The sequence below is a fragment of the Selaginella moellendorffii genome, unplaced genomic scaffold (assembly GCF_000143415.4).
Source record: "Selaginella moellendorffii unplaced genomic scaffold, v1.0 SELMOscaffold_194, whole genome shotgun sequence".
NCBI classification, from domain to species: Eukaryota; Viridiplantae; Streptophyta; class Lycopodiopsida; order Selaginellales; family Selaginellaceae; genus Selaginella; species Selaginella moellendorffii.
The window spans coordinates 58176-76303 of record NW_003314454.1 but is presented as its reverse complement, the minus strand read 5'-3'; the positions used below and the strand labels follow the sequence as shown (position 1 = coordinate 76303).

Below are 18128 nucleotides of genomic sequence, written 5' to 3'. Positions count from 1 at the left end.
GCGAATTTGGACACAGGACGAACACCATTGTGTTCAGGACAATCTCTATATTCCGTAAATATGCCAAATGAGCAAATCTGGACACTTTCCATAAATAGCATTTGGGACTGAAATGAGACTAACACAAAGGGCATGATAGCAAAGGTGTTTGGCAGACATGGTAAGTTATCATCCAGCGATATTGAGGGACTAATCTCAATACACGAGGTTCATCGGTGGTATTTGTCCCGTATCCAAATTCGCACATTCTATATTTAGTAAATTTCGAGTTAATACTAGAGAGTAACTCCTAGGATGGCTAAAGGTGAAAGCCCAAAGCGTGCGTTCCTCAAGGGGGGCAGAGATAGTGGGTAGGTCAGACATGGCTAACTAATCTGAGGCATAGTCTAGCTTTTGCTTATATGTTTGTCCTTGTTCTGCATTTGGCTTGGGTTTAAACCCAAGTTCCATACCATGCTAGTTGATGGAGTACCCATATCCTTGCGTTAGGCCACCAATATGCTAAAATAACACTAAACTCCGTTTGGCTCCGTTTGGCTCCGTTTTGCATGCTAGTCCTGGCATTGGGATGTTAGATGCTCTTAGACTATTTCAAGTCACTCCATGCTTCTGTCCCTTCGCTCTTTATGTTGTACGCTCGGAAGTCGTTCCATGCTCTAGTGCCTTTACTCCTTGGCTTTATGCTTGGGAGTTTGGCTCCGTTTCTTCATTTAGTGGCCCAAGGCCTTGAAACTTAAGTTCTGCACCACTGTCCTTTAGACACGTGGCATGTGTCACGTGGCATATGAAGGGTTTAGGTTTCGCTTCGTGGTTATCCTGTGGTAAATCACCATAGGATAAAGGGTGAAAACCACGTGTGCTACAGTGGAGCACTTGAACCTAGTGCAACAGTAGCATGGCATAGAGGCTAAAAAGTTGTATTCAAGTTTGGTGGCACCTCTAAAGTAACCATGAAGTTAGAGTCTTATAGGTCATCAAATTAGCAAAGTCCAAAAGTTGAATAACTCAATAGAATCAAGAAATGGTCCTAAAGGGTTAATAGAAACACATTTGAACTGAGGTGTATTATATTTAGTGAAAGATTAAAAGGATTATGAAATCCAAGTATGAGAACAATGGGTTTCTCATTTATGGAAAAATGTGTTATACTAATTTGTCCTTGATGGAAATGTGTTCATGAAAGAAAGCAACTATGGTGAAGAGTTGTGTGTGAGTATTGTAATGCAATGCTAACTGATAATTGGCATAAGAAATGATTATTATTGTTTTGGCAAGACTTAAACACAAGTGAGAAGTTGTCATGAATGTGATTATGGGTATTGAAAGTTACTTGTTAGCTAATCCTTTCAGATATTTTTTCCTTACTACCATGACGGCAGAAGGTTGGTATTATTGGACCCTTTATCAGTCCCTCTTGTACTAGTGAAGTTAACTAGGCATTTCAAATGTACTTAGACTAAATGATATAAATTATGTGCTATTAGCAAAGCATATTTAACCTGGTAAGGAGTTCCCATCTTGTTGTGTCTTGCACTGGCTAGTGATAAGAACTCCTATGTATTGAAACTAGTCCCTTAATATTATCAGATGATAGCTTACTATGTCTATTAAACACTTTCACTATCATTCACATTGTGTTAGTTCTGTTCAATCCTAATTGTTATTTATGGAAAGTGTCTAGATTTGCTAATTTGGTATATTTATGGATTGTAGAGATTGTCTTCAACACAATGGTGTTGGTCTCATGTCCAAATTTGCAATTTAATATTCTATATTTAGTAAGTTTCAAGTTACTCCCAAAGACTAGCTCCTAATACTAAGGTTGACTAAGGGTGAAAGCCTAAGCCTTAAAGGGGGGGGGGGGGGGGTCCAAATGTATAGTAAGGATAGTAGGTAGTTCAGGCATAATTAACCTCTGAGGTATAGTTTAGCTCCCACTTGTGTACTTGTCCTTGTTTTGCATTTAAGCCCAAGTTCCACACCATGCTAGTTGGTGGAGTACCCATATCCTTACGTTATGCCATTGGTATGGTAAAATAACACCAAACTCTATTTAGCTTTGTTTTGCATATTAGTCCTAGATCCTCTAGGAATCCTATAGTAAATCACCATAGGATAAAGAGTAAAAACCATGTGTGCTACAAAAGTGTCATGAGGGTAGGCTTCTAAAGCTGATGGTGTGGAGGCATTAAATGTCTCAATGGATAATGTTGAAGTCAAGTTGATTGGTTCATGAAAACCCTTTGCCAAAAGAACCATAATGGAAATGAAAATGGCATATCCTAAGCTAGTAGGCATAGGATTAGGTGCTTGTACTAAATATTGATGGAGGTATGGAAACACCAGCAATGAGTTATAAAACATAATAACTATAAAGAAACTAAGTAAAGGTTTGGAATAATTGGTTGGAATAGTAAGAGTTAACCTCTTAAGACTTCTTTGTAGAATAAGAAAGAAGTTAAATACATCCCTTAAGAAATGTTGTGCTTATGTTGCAATATATTAGGTCAATGTCATAATAAGAAATGCTCATTGCCTGAGAAGTCCATCACTAAATCATATAAGCACTTTAAAACACTAAAGAAGTGGTGTTTGGGTATTATAGAGGCATTAGATAAGGTCTAAAGGATTAAGCCTTTAGAGAATAATATATAAAAGGTGTTATTGTTGTGAATGTGACTTCGGGTATCGAAAGTTACCTGTCAGTAAGTCCTTACGGACACTCTTACTTTACTGCCACGATGGCAAGAGGTCGGTATTGCTAGACCCTTTATCAGCCCCTCTTGTTCAAGTGTTAGTAAACTGGACTTTGCATCTGTACTTAGCCGGATGAGCATAAGAACGGAATTCCTAAGTGTCTATTTAGCTAAGCATACTTGGCCTGGCTTTTTAGTTCTCTTTTGCTCTGTCTTGCACTAGCTTGACAAGAACCCTCGTGTATTAAGATTGGTCCCTTAATATCGTTACATGATAGCTTACCGTGTCTGCCAAACACCCTCGCTATCATGCCCTTTGTGTTGGTCTCATTTCGGTCCCAAATGCTATTTATGGAAAGTATCTAGATTTGCTCATTTGGCATATCTATAGAATGTAGAGATTAACTTGAACATAATAGTGTTCGTCCCATGTCCAAATTCACAATCTAGGGACATTCCATATTTAGTAAGTTTCGAGGTTGTCCAAGAGACTAACTCCTAGTACTAAGGGAGGCTTGGGGTGAAAGCCCAAAGCGTGTGTTCCTCAAGGGGGGGGGCTGTGGGGTTCCAAATGTATAGTAGGGATAGTGGGTAGGTCGGGCATGGCCGACCAACCTGAGGCATAGTCTAGCTCCCGCTTGCGTGCCTATCCTTATTCTAAGTCCAACTTGGGTCTAAGCTCAAGTTCCATTCCATGCTAGCTGGTGGAGTACCCATGTCCTTGCGTTAGACCACCAGTATGCCGAAATAGCGCCAGACTTTGTTTGGCTCTGTTTTGCGTGCTAGTCCTGGCATTGGGATGTTGGTTGCTCTAGGACTGTTCTAAGTCGCTCCGGGCTCCTGTCCCTTTGCTCCTTAGGCTTTATGCTCAGGAGTTGCTCCGTGGTTCGGTTCCATCACTCCTTAGCTCCACGCTTGGGAGTTTGGCACCGTTCCTTCGTTCAGTGGCTCAAGGCCCTAAACCTCGGGTTCCACACCACGTTCCTTTGGACACGTGGCATCTATCACGTGGCACAAAGAGGGTTTAGGTTCCGCTTCGTGGTGTTATCCTATGGTAAATCACGTGCGCTACAATTATTCAATATCCAAGGTTGACAAATGTTAAAGACAGAGTAGGTCCATTTATCTTAAGTGGATAAAGCCAAAAGAATTTCTGCATAGCTAACAATAGGCATATTGAGGCCCATAAGTAACAATATTAATCTTGGTGTGGGAGATTACAAAGTGATTATATTCAAATTGAAAAACCACTCCCTAAACTATGGAGTAGGTTTATCCTTAAAAATATTTGCTAAGGCATAGTAGAAAGTGCAAAGTTACCTTTTTAGCTTGGAAGAGAATAACATAAAGAAAGGTATAAAACTAAGAGCAAATAGTAAAAGGATGAAACCAAATTATAGGAATCAAAGGGTATAGCTAATGGTGGTTATGTAAGTTAGGAGTGGAGAATCAAGAAAGTGCTTCAAAGTGTTACTACTGACAACTGTAGTGTTATAAAGAGTATAAAGTATGGAATTGTCCATATTAGATCATATGGTAGTTAGTAAACTTGTGAAAGGAAAGGCTTTAACAAACTAAGGGTAGAGTCCTTTTAATGTTCCCAAAAACAATTCTAAGTAGGTTAGTACATAGAAAGATAAGTATAAATGATTCATAGGAATGCATGAAATTAGAGTGGTGTAGGAAGAGCGTAGTCTTGAAACTTGCCATGAGATAAGGCTATCAAGGTTAGGAAAATAGTTTCCGAATGTTCAAAAAGATGGCTTTGAATAAAAATTAATATTTGAGGACTTTTATGCTTATATATAGAACTATATTACATTGAATAAGTGATTTGCTAAGATCACTTATTGGGGGATGCTGGTAGACCTAATTCCTATTGGTAGATATATTAATATATCAACATGAGATCACTAAGTGATCCTATATTTAACAAGGATAAATTCCTTTCACTCAAAGTGTTGATTTGAACTATTTAGTAATGGTGTGACTTGATCAAAGTAACAAAATGGAAAGGACATCTAAGTGAAATAAACTGTGATAATATAAAAGAAAGTAGAATATAAAGAATGACTCATGGGAGAGTTGCAAGGTTGGGCCATTGATAGAGGCTATAGTGAACAATGTTGAGGAGACTTGCTAGGGGTGAACACTCTTGGATTTAGCAAAGTAGAGCATTTACTATAAAATTGAAAGAATACCTTAAAGATAAAAATAGTGATCCTACATTACTTGGTGCAACAATCAAAGGATAAAAGAAAAAAACTAGTGGCTGAGAATGGGCTTCAAAAACTATTGAAAAGAATCTAAATGACAAGTTAAGCGAGGAACCAACATGTGATGGATGCCAACAGATTATAGTAAATGAAATATGTTTCCAAGGATGGAAATTCCTAAATACTCTAATTTGGGAAAAATGAAAGCTCCAAGAGATGGAGTAGCAAAATGATATAGCCATAGAAAACCCTAGCACAAATTATAAATGAATGGAACTTAATGCCTAGAGCAACATGAAATAATAAAGGGGATAAGAATGGCCTCCAGTAAAGAACTTTCTAAGATGAGGAAGTGATATTTCCACAATATATGCAATGCAAAATTTCATATACATTTGTATATGGTTGCACTAACATATGTGATGTATCCTTGAAAAAAACTTTGTCTAATAATTTTCTTGATTTCTTAAAGTAGAAAGGTTAATAGTCTTTTATAGATTCAATTGACTTTATTTTATGTGTGTTGTATTTCTTCTCTTTAGCAAATATACTTTTGATATAAATAGATATTGGAAATCCAAGAAAACTCAAGGATGAGTGTCCATATGTAAAGCTCTATCTTATTTTGTTTTTCTACAAATTTTTCACAATGGATGATGATTCTTGAATCAATGGATGATGATTCTTGAATATATTGATGTGTGGTTTTTTTTTTTTTATTGTTGTAGATTAAGTTGAAGATTCTTTCTTGAATCTTAAGAGGGAGTTCCTTGAGTGCCCTCATGAGTCTTTTTGTATCCTGCATTCAAAGACAACGAATATCATAGTTGTAATTTCTTCAATTCTCGCATCTTTTTCTTCTAATTTTATTGTGTTGTTGTCCTTTGTAATCTTGTACTTCTTAAGTTTTTTGTTGTAAAGCTTTGATAATTTTTTAAACTTCTCTTGGAATTATCTTGATGATGAATGTGGATTAGTTTTGTAGTCTAGTCACGGGGATTTCGGTGATGAATTAGATTAGTGTTATTGCATTAATATCAATATGTTAGATTTGTTTGTAAACTTGAGAGTTAGTATCTTTTACATCGATCTGAGTGACAGTAATTGGAATTTTGGTGCTTTGAATCAGATCTTCAGGTTAAGCTCTTCAAATTTATATATAAGCTTAAATTCGAGGTTGTTTTCATATTTGTAAATATGATGGTTATCTTGGAATTTGTATTTTTATTTATTGTGGTTGAGCCCTCAAGTGTGATAGAACTCTCAGATGTGGTGGAAGATAAAGTTAGGATTTTTCATTTATAATAGGTTTTCTAGCCTTAAGATTTCTTGTTGATGTTAATTCATGGCATAGTCTCTAGTCTCTAGTTTCATTTATATGTATTGCTATATTTCGATGTGTGTAGTCATGAACTTGAGTAAGTGTTGTTGGACGTTGTAGTAATTGAAGTAATATCATTGCATTTTCTTGAGTGTCAAGATCTTTATCCTACAATAAGTTGATAAATTTACAACCTTATGTAAGCTCTTGGATTTGGATTTCCTAGGAAATCACTTGTACTATTTAAATTATAAGACGTTTAACCCCAAGTATCCCAAGATCTTTAACCAATTAAGGGTGCACTTTTATTCATGGGCTTTATGGATCGTCTCTTAAATCGTTCTTTTTAGTTACTTACCATTCACCATGCTTCCCTACAAGTTTATGTTTTCGTGAATGGAAGCTAAGAGCCACAACTTCATTCTCTTGACACTATACTCCTCGGGTTGAGCCCAGCCAAAGCAAACTAAACCTACCAAATATCAATTAACATATGATATGATTCCTTTAGCCAACTACAGAGTTAAACTGAAGACTTTCTTTGATATCAAATGTAAACTCTTGGATTTAGGCTTCCCAGGAAGTCATTTAACCCAATACTATTTAAACTTCAATATATTTAACCCCAAGTATCTTAAAACCTTTAACTAATAGGGAGAAAGGGTGCATTTTTGTTCATGGGCCTTTTCCCTTTATATTTAAACTTCATAAATCATCTCTTAAATCATTTCTTTTGGTTATTTACACCCTAATCTTAGTTGTAGTTAACACTCGGAAAATTTTATTTTAAAAAACTAATATGATTAGTATAAGTTTTTCTTGTTTATGTGTTCTTAAGAAATTAATGAAAGTGTGGAAGAAAATATAACTTGAATAAATCTAAGTCAAGCTTTAGATTCTTGCATAATTATCAAACAAAATGTAATTTTCCTTGTACATATTTTTATTCTACTTTATTTTCCTTCTTGTTGACTTTTTTGTTAGCCTTTTCTTAATCTTTAATTTTTAGAGTAGTCTTTTTTACAATACAATAACCACACTATTTCAGGGTTTAGTGTCATTTTAAAAGCTATTAAAAAGATAATTTTTATATCTTGTACATTTTTAATAAAAGGGATAATTGTGTTGTTTCATCAATCTTTTACATTTGTTGAAGTCTTTCTTCAGTGTTAAAGAAATCTTTCTTGATTTTGTTAAATCTTGAATGTCAAAAATTTTTTTAAAAAAATATTAAAATCTTTTTTTGACTATCAAAACCTTGAGTCTTTATCCTAAATCAATTGTAATTGCTTTAAGTTTAGAAAAGAGTTATGGAGTAGATCTTTGTCATCTCCAATCAAATTAGGTAACTCTTTTTCTATCAAAATTCTTCATGATCTTCAAGATTTCTTTATTTTCTATATTTTTTTACTTCTTTTTATTTTTCTTGAAATCTCTTACTAACAATCCATTTTGTCTTGCAATACCTCATATCCCACTATGGTTGTCAGTGAAAACTTTGTTGTTTTGTGGGCCTAAAAACCTAAGTGTGAAAGAAAGAAATAAACAAAAGATAAATTAGGAAGAGAAAAAAAGGGAAGAGTGGAGTGGACTTACTACTGTACTTGCTTGACTTGATTTTACACTCTAATTCAACTAGATATAAACAATCACACAGAAAATGAAAGAGAAGAGTGAGTTGAGTCTTTCAATCCCCAAGAAGGCCTTTGTCGAGATCGTGATCAAAGGCAAGGTTAACATCACTTGAGTACTTTAGATTTTGAGCATATAGATATGCATTGATGATAGAATGCTAGAGTACAAAAAAGATAAAGATATAGTTTGACAAACTTTCAACAAGTTTCTTCGAAGAGACTAATTCACCCCCTTAGTTAGTCCTATGTAGTGGCAACCTCCACTTCTTCCTATTCCTAAGTCTCAAGGTTCGAGTCTTGAAACTTAGGATGATGTTTCTAAATGCAAAGTTGATTTCATATGCTCCAAACTCTTTGGTGAAATAAAAAATAAAGTAGTAGACTTGCAAAGGAGATTGGATAGTAGAAGTTGCAAGACGAGCCTCTAGATGTAATCCAATGCCTAGTAAGCTCTAAGACAGTCTTTATATGCAAGTTGATGAATCCTCTCAAAACATTATATAGATCCAGGTGTTAATCATTCAAAAGTCTTTTTATGTTTTATAGGTTAGCTGGAATGTCCATCCTAGGATCACTGAGGATCTCAAAGAACCATAATTCATTCCATTGCTCTAGTTTCTCAAGTTGCTTACTTTTGCTCCATGATAATGTGCTGCTGGCATGGTTTAGCTTTATGTTTTCTAGCAGAATTTCATGAGTGGGATGGAGCTAGTGCTCTTTTTGCATATAGCAATGGATTAATTATTAGAAAGGAAAAAAATGAAAGTGACAATAGAAAAAAACTTGGAGCAGGAAGGAGATTGGTAGACCACTATAAGGACCAAGTTCACTTATTTGTTAGATTTTGTATATGATATCAATGAAAGCTACTTGAGTTTCATATGGAACCTTGAGCCAAATGGGACCTATAACTATCAAGATGTGTCCACTTTCTCATGATTTAGAAAAATCACTATATTAGTGCTGCTAAATAACTAGAGAGCCACTAGTGCTGCTAAATAACTACAGAGCCACTTATAGCATCCTCAGGGGAGTTTTATTTTTACCCATGGTAATATAATAACAATTTATAATAACCAAAAGGGGCCATCACCAACGAGGCTGATTGACAGCACACTGGGAGAAACCGATCCCATCCCATGACACCACCAAAAAAAGCCAGATAACTGGTTTCAGAAATAATTTGCAGCATGTACTATTAGGTCCAGTATTTGATCAGGTAAATGTGATTTTGGTGGCTTTTTATATGGTGTTCGGAGTAGTTTTTAAGTTTGATGAGTAAATCTACTTTCTGCACGGTGTGGGTTCAAGTGGTTTCTATCATAATTTGAAATTATGTTTATTGTATGTGGGTTGTAATAAGTTTTCAGGGCAAAACCGTTCCTTCAATTCACTTGTCTTGGTCAGCGTCACTGGAATCTAAACACTTTGATCCCCACTTCTTCAACATGAGACTCAATGGCTTCTGAGATGGTCTTGGAGATAGCTTCTGAAACAGGTTTTGGGATGGTGGTCTGCAACAATCACAAAAAGGCCATTTAGTCATCATTTACAAAAACAAATGGCCAAGATGTAGATCTTACATGATCCAACTTTCTTAATTTTAGCAGGTTTACACGATCGTCTTCATGGAAACTTGCTTCAGTCAAATTCCCAGGCCTGGCATGAGGCTAGCTTTGTAGTCTGCGTAATCAAGAAATAACTCAATCAAGTGATTTATTATTTCCTTTGGTAAATAGAAAGATGTGTTTCTTTGATGAACGAGGTTGACAAGGTTGATGAACACTGAGTGATTTACACTTAGAAAATGCCTGGGAAGATTATTGTCATTATTGTTTGAAACAAACATTACTATAATGTTGTGTAATTTGAATATTGTGCTCATGAATAATAAATTAATTTTAAGAAAATTCAAAACAGTATGAAAAATGAAAGTACAAGTGATTATGGTGATCTCCTTTTGGGAATGCCAGATTGCAAAATGATATTATTGGTAAAAGGTATGAAAGCAGAGGCAGAAGTATGATGCACTGTGCTGTTGCCCAATGAACAAAATCAATGAAAACAATGTGCTAAAGAGCAATTGCACACCAAGACTTAAGTTCAACTTAAGTAACTTAAGTTGCATTGACACCGAGACTTTAAAAACTAGGATATTTTCACTGGAATGACATAGTCAAGGTAAAGAATTGGGAGTCTTGAATATATACACTACAACAAAGACAAAGTCTGGAAAACAAGCGCTTGCTATGCCAGGTCAGGACAATTAAAACATGGATTGTATTGTGACCTGTCTTACCGCTCAAGTCTAGTTCACTTGATCCCTTGGTCGTAACTAGCAGCTGCTTCTTGCAAGCAAACAGGTTCTCAACCTTCGACTGCGTCTCCTCTTAGACAAAGCTTCCAGGCCCCGATGTTCTTCCATGCATCTTGGAAAGCTGCAATCTTTGCAATGGGTTTTCTAGAGCTGTGGATCTGACGCAAAAGCTTGAGCTTGCAAGCTAGATTGTTAAGCCCCAAGACAAACACACAGTCTAGGTGCTCGATTCACCACCCAACCGTGATCACCGAACGATCCCCCTGAGTCGTCATCTCAATCCCTGAACCTAAAATTTTGTACCAACCCCTCTATTTAACACACTCTGGCTTGCAAGCTAGATTGTTAAGCCCCAAGACAAACACACAGTCTAGGTGCTCGATTCACCACCCAACCGTGATCACCGAACGATCCCCCTGAGTCGTCATCTCAATCCCTGAACCTAAAATTTTGTACCAACCCCTCTATTTAACACAGCTTAACGTGGGTTAACATGATGTTAACCCTAGGGTTTAACATTCCTCCACACGATGATCTCCAGGATCTTATCGCCACACGATGTTCGTTTTGCCACACAAAACTTAACCGCCTCACGGTGAATACCTTCGTGAAGGTATACGAGCTTGTTTTGATCATCGGGGAGTATCTTCAGGGTCGGACGCTGAGACAGAGCCACACTCCATCTCCTGAGGTTTTGAGCCAAGCTCAACCTCATTGTTATTGTCAGTAGCTTGTTCGAGAGATGGAACCAACATCGCCTGACGAAGCAGCACTTGCCTCAGCTGACTGACGTGGAAAACTGGATGCACACGAGATCCACGTGGCAAAATCAACTCATAAGCAACAGAGTTGATCCTCTTCGAAATCTCATGAGGACCTGCAAAACGGGGTGAAAGTTTATCACATTTACCTGTACTTAGAGAAGAAGTTGCCCTCGTATCGTTGATTGAGAAGATCACTCGCACATAGACTTTATCTCCCACATGAAATTCCTTAAATGTCCGATGTTCATTAGCATCCTTCATTGCTCGATCTTGAGCCTTCAATAAGTTCTGCCGACACACGGTAAGAATTTCTTGCATCTCAGCCACCAAACTTCCAGTATGAACATCAACGAACTCACGTCCAATGTCAATAGGCATTCTCGGATGCCTAGAGAACATAGCATAGAAAGGACTAACCTTAGAACTGTTGTGTACATTGTTGTTGTAGGCAAACTCCGCTAACGGCAAAGACTTATCCCACTGGCTTTGTTTGTTGCCCACAGTACACTGTAACATATCCTCCAACACTTGGTTGACTTTCTCAGTCTGACCATCAGTTTGAGGATGATCACCACTGCTCATCTTCAACTGAGTTCCAATGCCTTTAGAGAAATTCGTCCAGAACACACTGATGGATATGGAATCTCGACCACTCATGACATCCTTAGGCATACCGAACAAAGGATAAACTCGTTCAATGTAGAGCTGAGCCAAATCCTTCTTACGAACCAACAAAACTGGTGCTCCATAAAGAGACTTACTCGGCCAGATAAAACCAAGTGCAAGAAGCTCTTCGACCTGCCGTTTAACCTCCAAGAGCTCACACACGAGCTCGACTAACGACTCTGCTTCGCTCGATCCCTTAGCCTCCAGCAAAAGGAATGCCTTCTGCAGCCAACTCATGGCCTCAGCAGCAGTCTTAATCCAGAGAACTCAGGAACCTTCAGCTTCTCAAGGTTACAAGAACCATGCGACCTACGCTGACTTCTAGGGCTTTCTTTAAAGGCCTGCCACTCGCTCACCAGATCATCCATGTTCTGATGGATAACCTTGAACTCATGCACGATATCACTCGGGGTTAGGGCATGCACCTCCTCCTCAGGAACGGCATAGTCCATGTAATCAGCATCACCCTCACAGTCACTCAACTGAACACAATCCTCCTCATGCTCAGCCGAACGATACCTCGCCACCATTGAGCTTCAACTGCAAAAACAAAAACTGCTTACCTTTTTGGAGAAAAGCTTTTTGTGCTGCAGGTCGTCTCTGATACCACTGTTAAGCCCCAAGACAAACATACAGTCTACCACCCAACTGTGATCGCCGAACGATCCCCCCGAGTACCGTCTCTAGCACCGTCGTCCTCTCAATCCCTGAACCTAAAATTTTGTAAAAGCTTACCATTTTCGCTCGAGCAATCACCCTACTAAGGGACTAACCCCTCTATTTAACACCTTAACGTGGGTTAACATGATGCTAACCCTAGGGCTTAACATAGAGCAAGTTAGGGGAAGACAGAAAAAAACTGACTTTGCCCTTGGAAGCGCAAGAAAGGGCACTGCTTCCTGCCTTGCCTTGCTTGTTCCTGCCCTAATCACTTTTGCATCTAAGCCCTTGATCTCTCATCTCCAAATCAGTTCAACAAACAACTTGCATTTGCAGAAACACCATACTCAAGCTTGAACATTGAGGCCTGCATTTTGAAGCAAACCAGAACCAGTCAGTCAATTGACTCACCATAATCTAGAAACGCCCGATTTCCAGCTCTTGGCTCCAGTGCATCTGCTGCTGCTTCGAGCTGAGATCCAGGGAGATAAGATTGGAAAGCTCGTCAAGAACCCACAAAATGAACATTCTGTCAAAATCTTCGACAATATCTTGGAATGTTCCAAAAACAAAAGTTTAGAAATGACATCACAAATCAGTTATTTAGAAGTGGAGAATGAGGACTTGATCTGGAACGACTATTGCCATCCTGGCGACCTTGTAGTACCTGTGCTTCTTGACAAGCAGAGGAACTGGATGTGCACATTCTATGCAAGAAGCGGCAAGGGCAAGACAAGCCCTTGAAGCCCTTGCTTTTAAAACTTGCCCTTGAAGCTTGCCCTTGCCTTGAAGCTTGCCCCTGCCCTTGACCTTCTGGTAAGGCAAGGGCAAGCTTGCTCTTGCAAACCAAGACCAAGGCTTTGCCCTTGCATCCAAGCCCTTGCCCGAGTAAAATATGCTCAAAATAGTATATAGTATAGATATGGTTTAATAAGAACCATTGGATCAGCAAATCACAACCGTCTGCATTCTCAAAATGCTTCCACTAATCAGGACTTCATCCTGACAAAAAACTTAGGCAAAGGAAAAAACTTAACATAATTCCACACCAGTAAGTTGAGCTTAAATTCCAGCTTAAGATTTTTTCTTTAAGTACTGTTCAGAATTTTCTCTAAGTCTCCGAAGTTTAGGAAATTAAGGAAATCAGGCCTCCCTGATCCTTGAATCTGTGAACTGCTGTTACAACTATTCTTACACAGTAATTTGGGAAGCTCCAAACTCCACCCAAACTATTTCTCTCCCTATACTGGAATAGTCAGGACTCCCCAAAAATGTATTTCAGAGTCAAATTTGTCAAGGCACCAGCTCTGTCCGAAGACTAAGCTGTAGCACCTCTGGCCCAGGGGTGAGTGGAGAGTATGACCACTCTGCTAGAAATCACCCACAGCAGCCCCTCAAACACATCTTCCCTAAATCCCAGTTCAAATGCCTTTTGAAAGAAGGTACCCCTCCCTCTTTCTTGCAGACCACACAGTCAAGGCTCCCACATTTTTGCTACGTAAGTTGAGAAAGGGTTAGAGAAGGAGAGTCTAAGTTGATTGTTGTGCTGGGAGTCCCAGAAGTGCCAGGATCTGACTCCAACACTCATGATAAGAGGAATCTTGGGCCTGGTTAGTTGTTGATCAAGAGGAGACTCTTAACAACTTCTCTCTAACATATCTAACTCCTCATAACTCAGCTTGAGGTGCCATCGACTCCGTTAGACTTAGCTTTTTGAGGGCTTTGTCAGTCTGATGTACACAACTGCACAACAGGCATACAACATCTAAATGGTGGCATCAAAAAGTGTGAAAAAGATCTTCAAAATGCCATCAGTTCCGCAGCATGCTTCCAGGGATATGTTAAGAACAATCCCTTGGGCCAATGAATTGTGAAACCTCAAAACTGCAAGATACGAAATTTCTGCAATGATGAGTTTCTTAGGACTGTTACATGGAGGACTGGAAACTGACTGGAGGCATACACATCTAATATTCACCTTGAGCCACGGCTGCAAGAATTGTGGTGGGACAGCGTGCTTGCAACACTGCCACCACTGTCCTGTAAAGGCAAATTTACCTTTTAAGTGACCTTATATCCTTAAGCATATCATCTAAATTAAACTGAAGTAGAAATTTTAAACTAAGCTCCAAACTGGACTAAACTCAACGAATTGGCTAGGGTTCATGAGTGCGTGAATGAAATGGAATGCAATGCGGGGCGTTATGATCCTGTGCAGTGCACAGGCCAGAATGTAAGTGGAAGAATCTATCTTTCTTGTCAGCCGCTGTTTCTGATTCTTTCATAGTGTGATTACAGCTCAACGAGCTTAAGTGCTTGGAGGAGGGTAATGCTGCTCTTCTTCTTTCAATCAGCGGTAAGACCTCAAGCTCTCGAACAGATTCCGGGTCCTGGGGATCATCCAAGGACGCTGGGAAGATCAGCGTCCGCGGGTTGCTGGATGCGGTGAAGGAATGCAGTCACACGAGGGATTTGAAAAGAGGGCAACAGCTTCATGCTAAGGCGGTTGAACAAGGCTTAGCCTCCAATACGTATTTGTGCAGCGGCTTGATCAAAATGTACTCAAAGTGTAGAAGCGTTGCTGAGGCTCGGAAGATTTTCGACGGGATTTCCTCTCCCGATACGGTCTGTTGGAACTGCATCATTCTGGGATATGTCGACAATGGAAAGAGCGAGTTGGCTCTGGAGATTTTCGATCGTATGGGAAAATTCTGCCGCTCGGGATGCTAGGACTTATGTTCAGCTTGCGCTTCTTTAGCAGCAGAAGCTCAAGGTGGTGACTGCAGCAGATGGTTTGACAAGGGAAAAATCATTCATGCGCAGGCTTTGAAGAGGAGATGTTTCGATTCTTTCGTTGGAAACACTTTGACTGCGTTGCGGATGCGAGAACTCTAGTTGCAGCACTGACGGGCTGTGCTGCTTTGGCTGTTGAACAGAGAGGAAACTCCAGGAGATGGTTGGAAAAGGGAGAAGAAATCTATCGGCAAGCACTGGAAAAGAACTGCTCCGACAACTCCTTCGTGCAGAATGCGCTGATTGAACTTTACGCGAGGTGCGGCTCCATGGTGAAGGCTAGAAGTGTTTTTGAGAGGATGAGAAGGCCTGATGCGGTTTCATGGACGATTCTTCTGCAAGGTTACGTTGACAACAGCGAGAGTGCGCTCGCTCTGAGGCTTTTTGACGGTATGAGTTCGACAATCCCCAACGCTAGAACTTTCGTTGCTGCACCGACTGCTTGCACTTCGTTAGCAGCGAGCGCTGTGGGAAGCTGCAACTGGCTGAGAAGAGGAAAGTCGATTCATTCCCGGGCGGTGACAAGCAGCTGCTGCGACAACATTTTCGTCCAGAACACGCTGGTGGATATGTATGCCAAGCTTGGCGAAATGCAGCAGGCCCGTGACGTCTTCGACAAGATGAGCAGCCGCAGCGTGGTTTCCTGGACTGCTCTGATGCAAGGATACGTTGATAACGGGAAGAGCGAAGTCGCACTGAAACTGTTCGAAGGCATGGCCGAAGAAGCTGAAGCTCCTCCGGCTGCTAGAACTTTCGTCACTGCAATCACAGCCTGCACTGCTTTGGCAGCCGAGCAGAAACGCTTGAATCACTGGTTAGAGAAAGGCAAGCGGATTCATCTTCAGGCGGTGAGGAACAGATGCTGGGACGTTTACGTGGAGACTGCAGTGGTGAATCTCCTCGCCAAGTGCGGCAGTATGGCGGAAGCTCAAGAAGTTTTTGACAAGATGGTGAAGCGGAACGTTGTTTCATGGACGTGCTTGGTACAGGGATATGTTGACAACGGGAAGAACAAACGAGCTCCGGAGGTGGTGTGTGAGATGGATCTGAACGGGGTGACAATGAACTCTGCGACATTTGTAGCTGCACTCACGGCCTGTGGGAGTTTGATGGCTGCTGGTGAAAGAAAAGCGGAGCAAGAACAATGGATTTCACTTCAACACGCACCTTGATTCATGTATGGCTGTATATATATACAACTTCAATCAAATCGGAAATCACCAGAGATCTGATCACGATTCAGACTGTTTCTGATATGAATTGTCTTGCTTGTCGTGTTCATCATTATTCCTACACTCCCCCTTCAAGTTGAGGGTGCTTGCAACTCCAAGTTGATTCCTCAGCTTGATGAATGTGAACTCTGAAAGTGGCTTGGTTAGAAGGTCTGCCAACTGATACTGTGAAGGAATGCATTCCAGGTGAAGATCTCCAGCTGCTACATGTTCGTGAATGAAGTGATGCTGCACATCTATATGTTTTGTACAAGCATGAAACACAGGATCCTTTGACATGGCAATTGCACTTCTGCTGTCGCAATGCAGAATGGTCGCATTTGATTGCTGTTGTTGAGTTCTCCAAGTAATCGACGAAGCCAGATGATCTCCCTTACTGCTGTACTGGCAGCTACATACTCTGCTTCTGCACTGGAAATGTACTGGCAGCTACATACTCTGCTTCTGCACTGGAAAGAGCAACTGTTGTTTGCTTCTTGCTTCCCCATGAAACCGGAGCACCAGCAATTATGCAGCAAATTCTGAAGGTTGAATGTCGTGTATCCAAGTTGCCAGCCCAATCTGCATTGCAATAAGCTTGAAGAACAAGTTTGGACTAACCTGAGCATTTGTAAACCAATCCATGAGCAGCCGTTCCTTTCAAATACCTCAAAACTCTCTTCGCCATCTGCCAATGATAACAACTTGGAGATTGCATGTATCGGCTGAGGAGACCAATAGCAAAGGAGATGTCGGGGCGTGTCATGTTGGCAAGATAGAGTAGTCCTCCAACAAGCGATCGGTAGACCAAGGGCTGATCAAATAAATCATCCATCTTGCTTGTAAACTTGATGTCGGTGATGACTGGTGTAGCCACGGATTTGCAACTTGTCATGTTGAACTGGTTGAGAAGCTTCTTCATGTATTGGTGCTGTGTGAGGATGATTGTCCTGTCTGCTTCATCCCTGTCAACTTCCATCCTAACAGCTGCCACACAGCTCCTAAGTCCTTCATCACAAACCTGTTCATGAGTTTGATCTTCAAATCCTTCAAAACAGTGTCATTGTTGCTGACAATCAAACAGTCGTCCACATAAACTGCCATCACAACAGAGTGATCACCCTGCTGAAGAAGATATAGATTTCCATCGTTGTTCAACCTTTGCATAACAAGACCCGTAAGAAAAGAATCCAAACATTCATACCACTGACGGGAAGCCTACTTAAGGCCATAAAGAGCCTTGTGAAGCTTGCAGACGAGTTCAAAGCGCCGTGATCCAAAAAGCTCAAAGCCTGGGGGTTGCCGCATAAATATCTCCTCCTTCAAGTTCCCATTAAGGAAGGCTGTTTCATGCTTGTTTGCTTCACAATTGGTGAGAATGTCTCATCAAAATCCACTCCAAGAACTTGTGAATATCCTTGAGCAACAAGTCACACTGAACTGATCCATTAGGATTTTTGTGAAGCTTGAACACCCAACGTGATCTGACAACTTCAAGTCCTTCAGGAGCTTCCACCAATGGTTCTCATCAAGAGAATTCAACTCATCTTGCATTGTTGAAATCCACTTATTTGCATCAGGAGCTTGAATCGCCTACTTAAAGTTGACTGGTTCAGAAGTTATTTTTGTTGCTGCAAAAGACCACTGCTTGGTATGAGGTGCTCTGCTTGATCGTCCAAATGATGTCCACCCATAGTTCTCCACATTGAATGGTAGATCACGTGTGAGCCTATCAACTTCTCCAGTTTGTGCATGATGAGCAGCATCACCCTATTCTTCAGGAAGAAAAGATCTAGAAACTGGTGTTAGATGATCGTCTATCGAAGGAGATGAGGGATAGATGATTGTTA

General features: G+C 40.0%; 1 protein-coding gene across 1 annotated transcript; it reads left to right on the top strand.

Moving 5' to 3' along the window:
- Positions 1–15111: 15111 nt before the first annotated feature.
- On the top strand, positions 15112–16239 carry LOC112343756 (pentatricopeptide repeat-containing protein At1g03540-like). Its single transcript, XM_024667763.1, has one exon. It carries the CDS (start codon positions 15112–15114, stop codon positions 16237–16239), a length of 1128 nt encoding a protein of 375 aa, XP_024523531.1.
- Positions 16240–18128: the final 1889 nt, after the last annotated feature.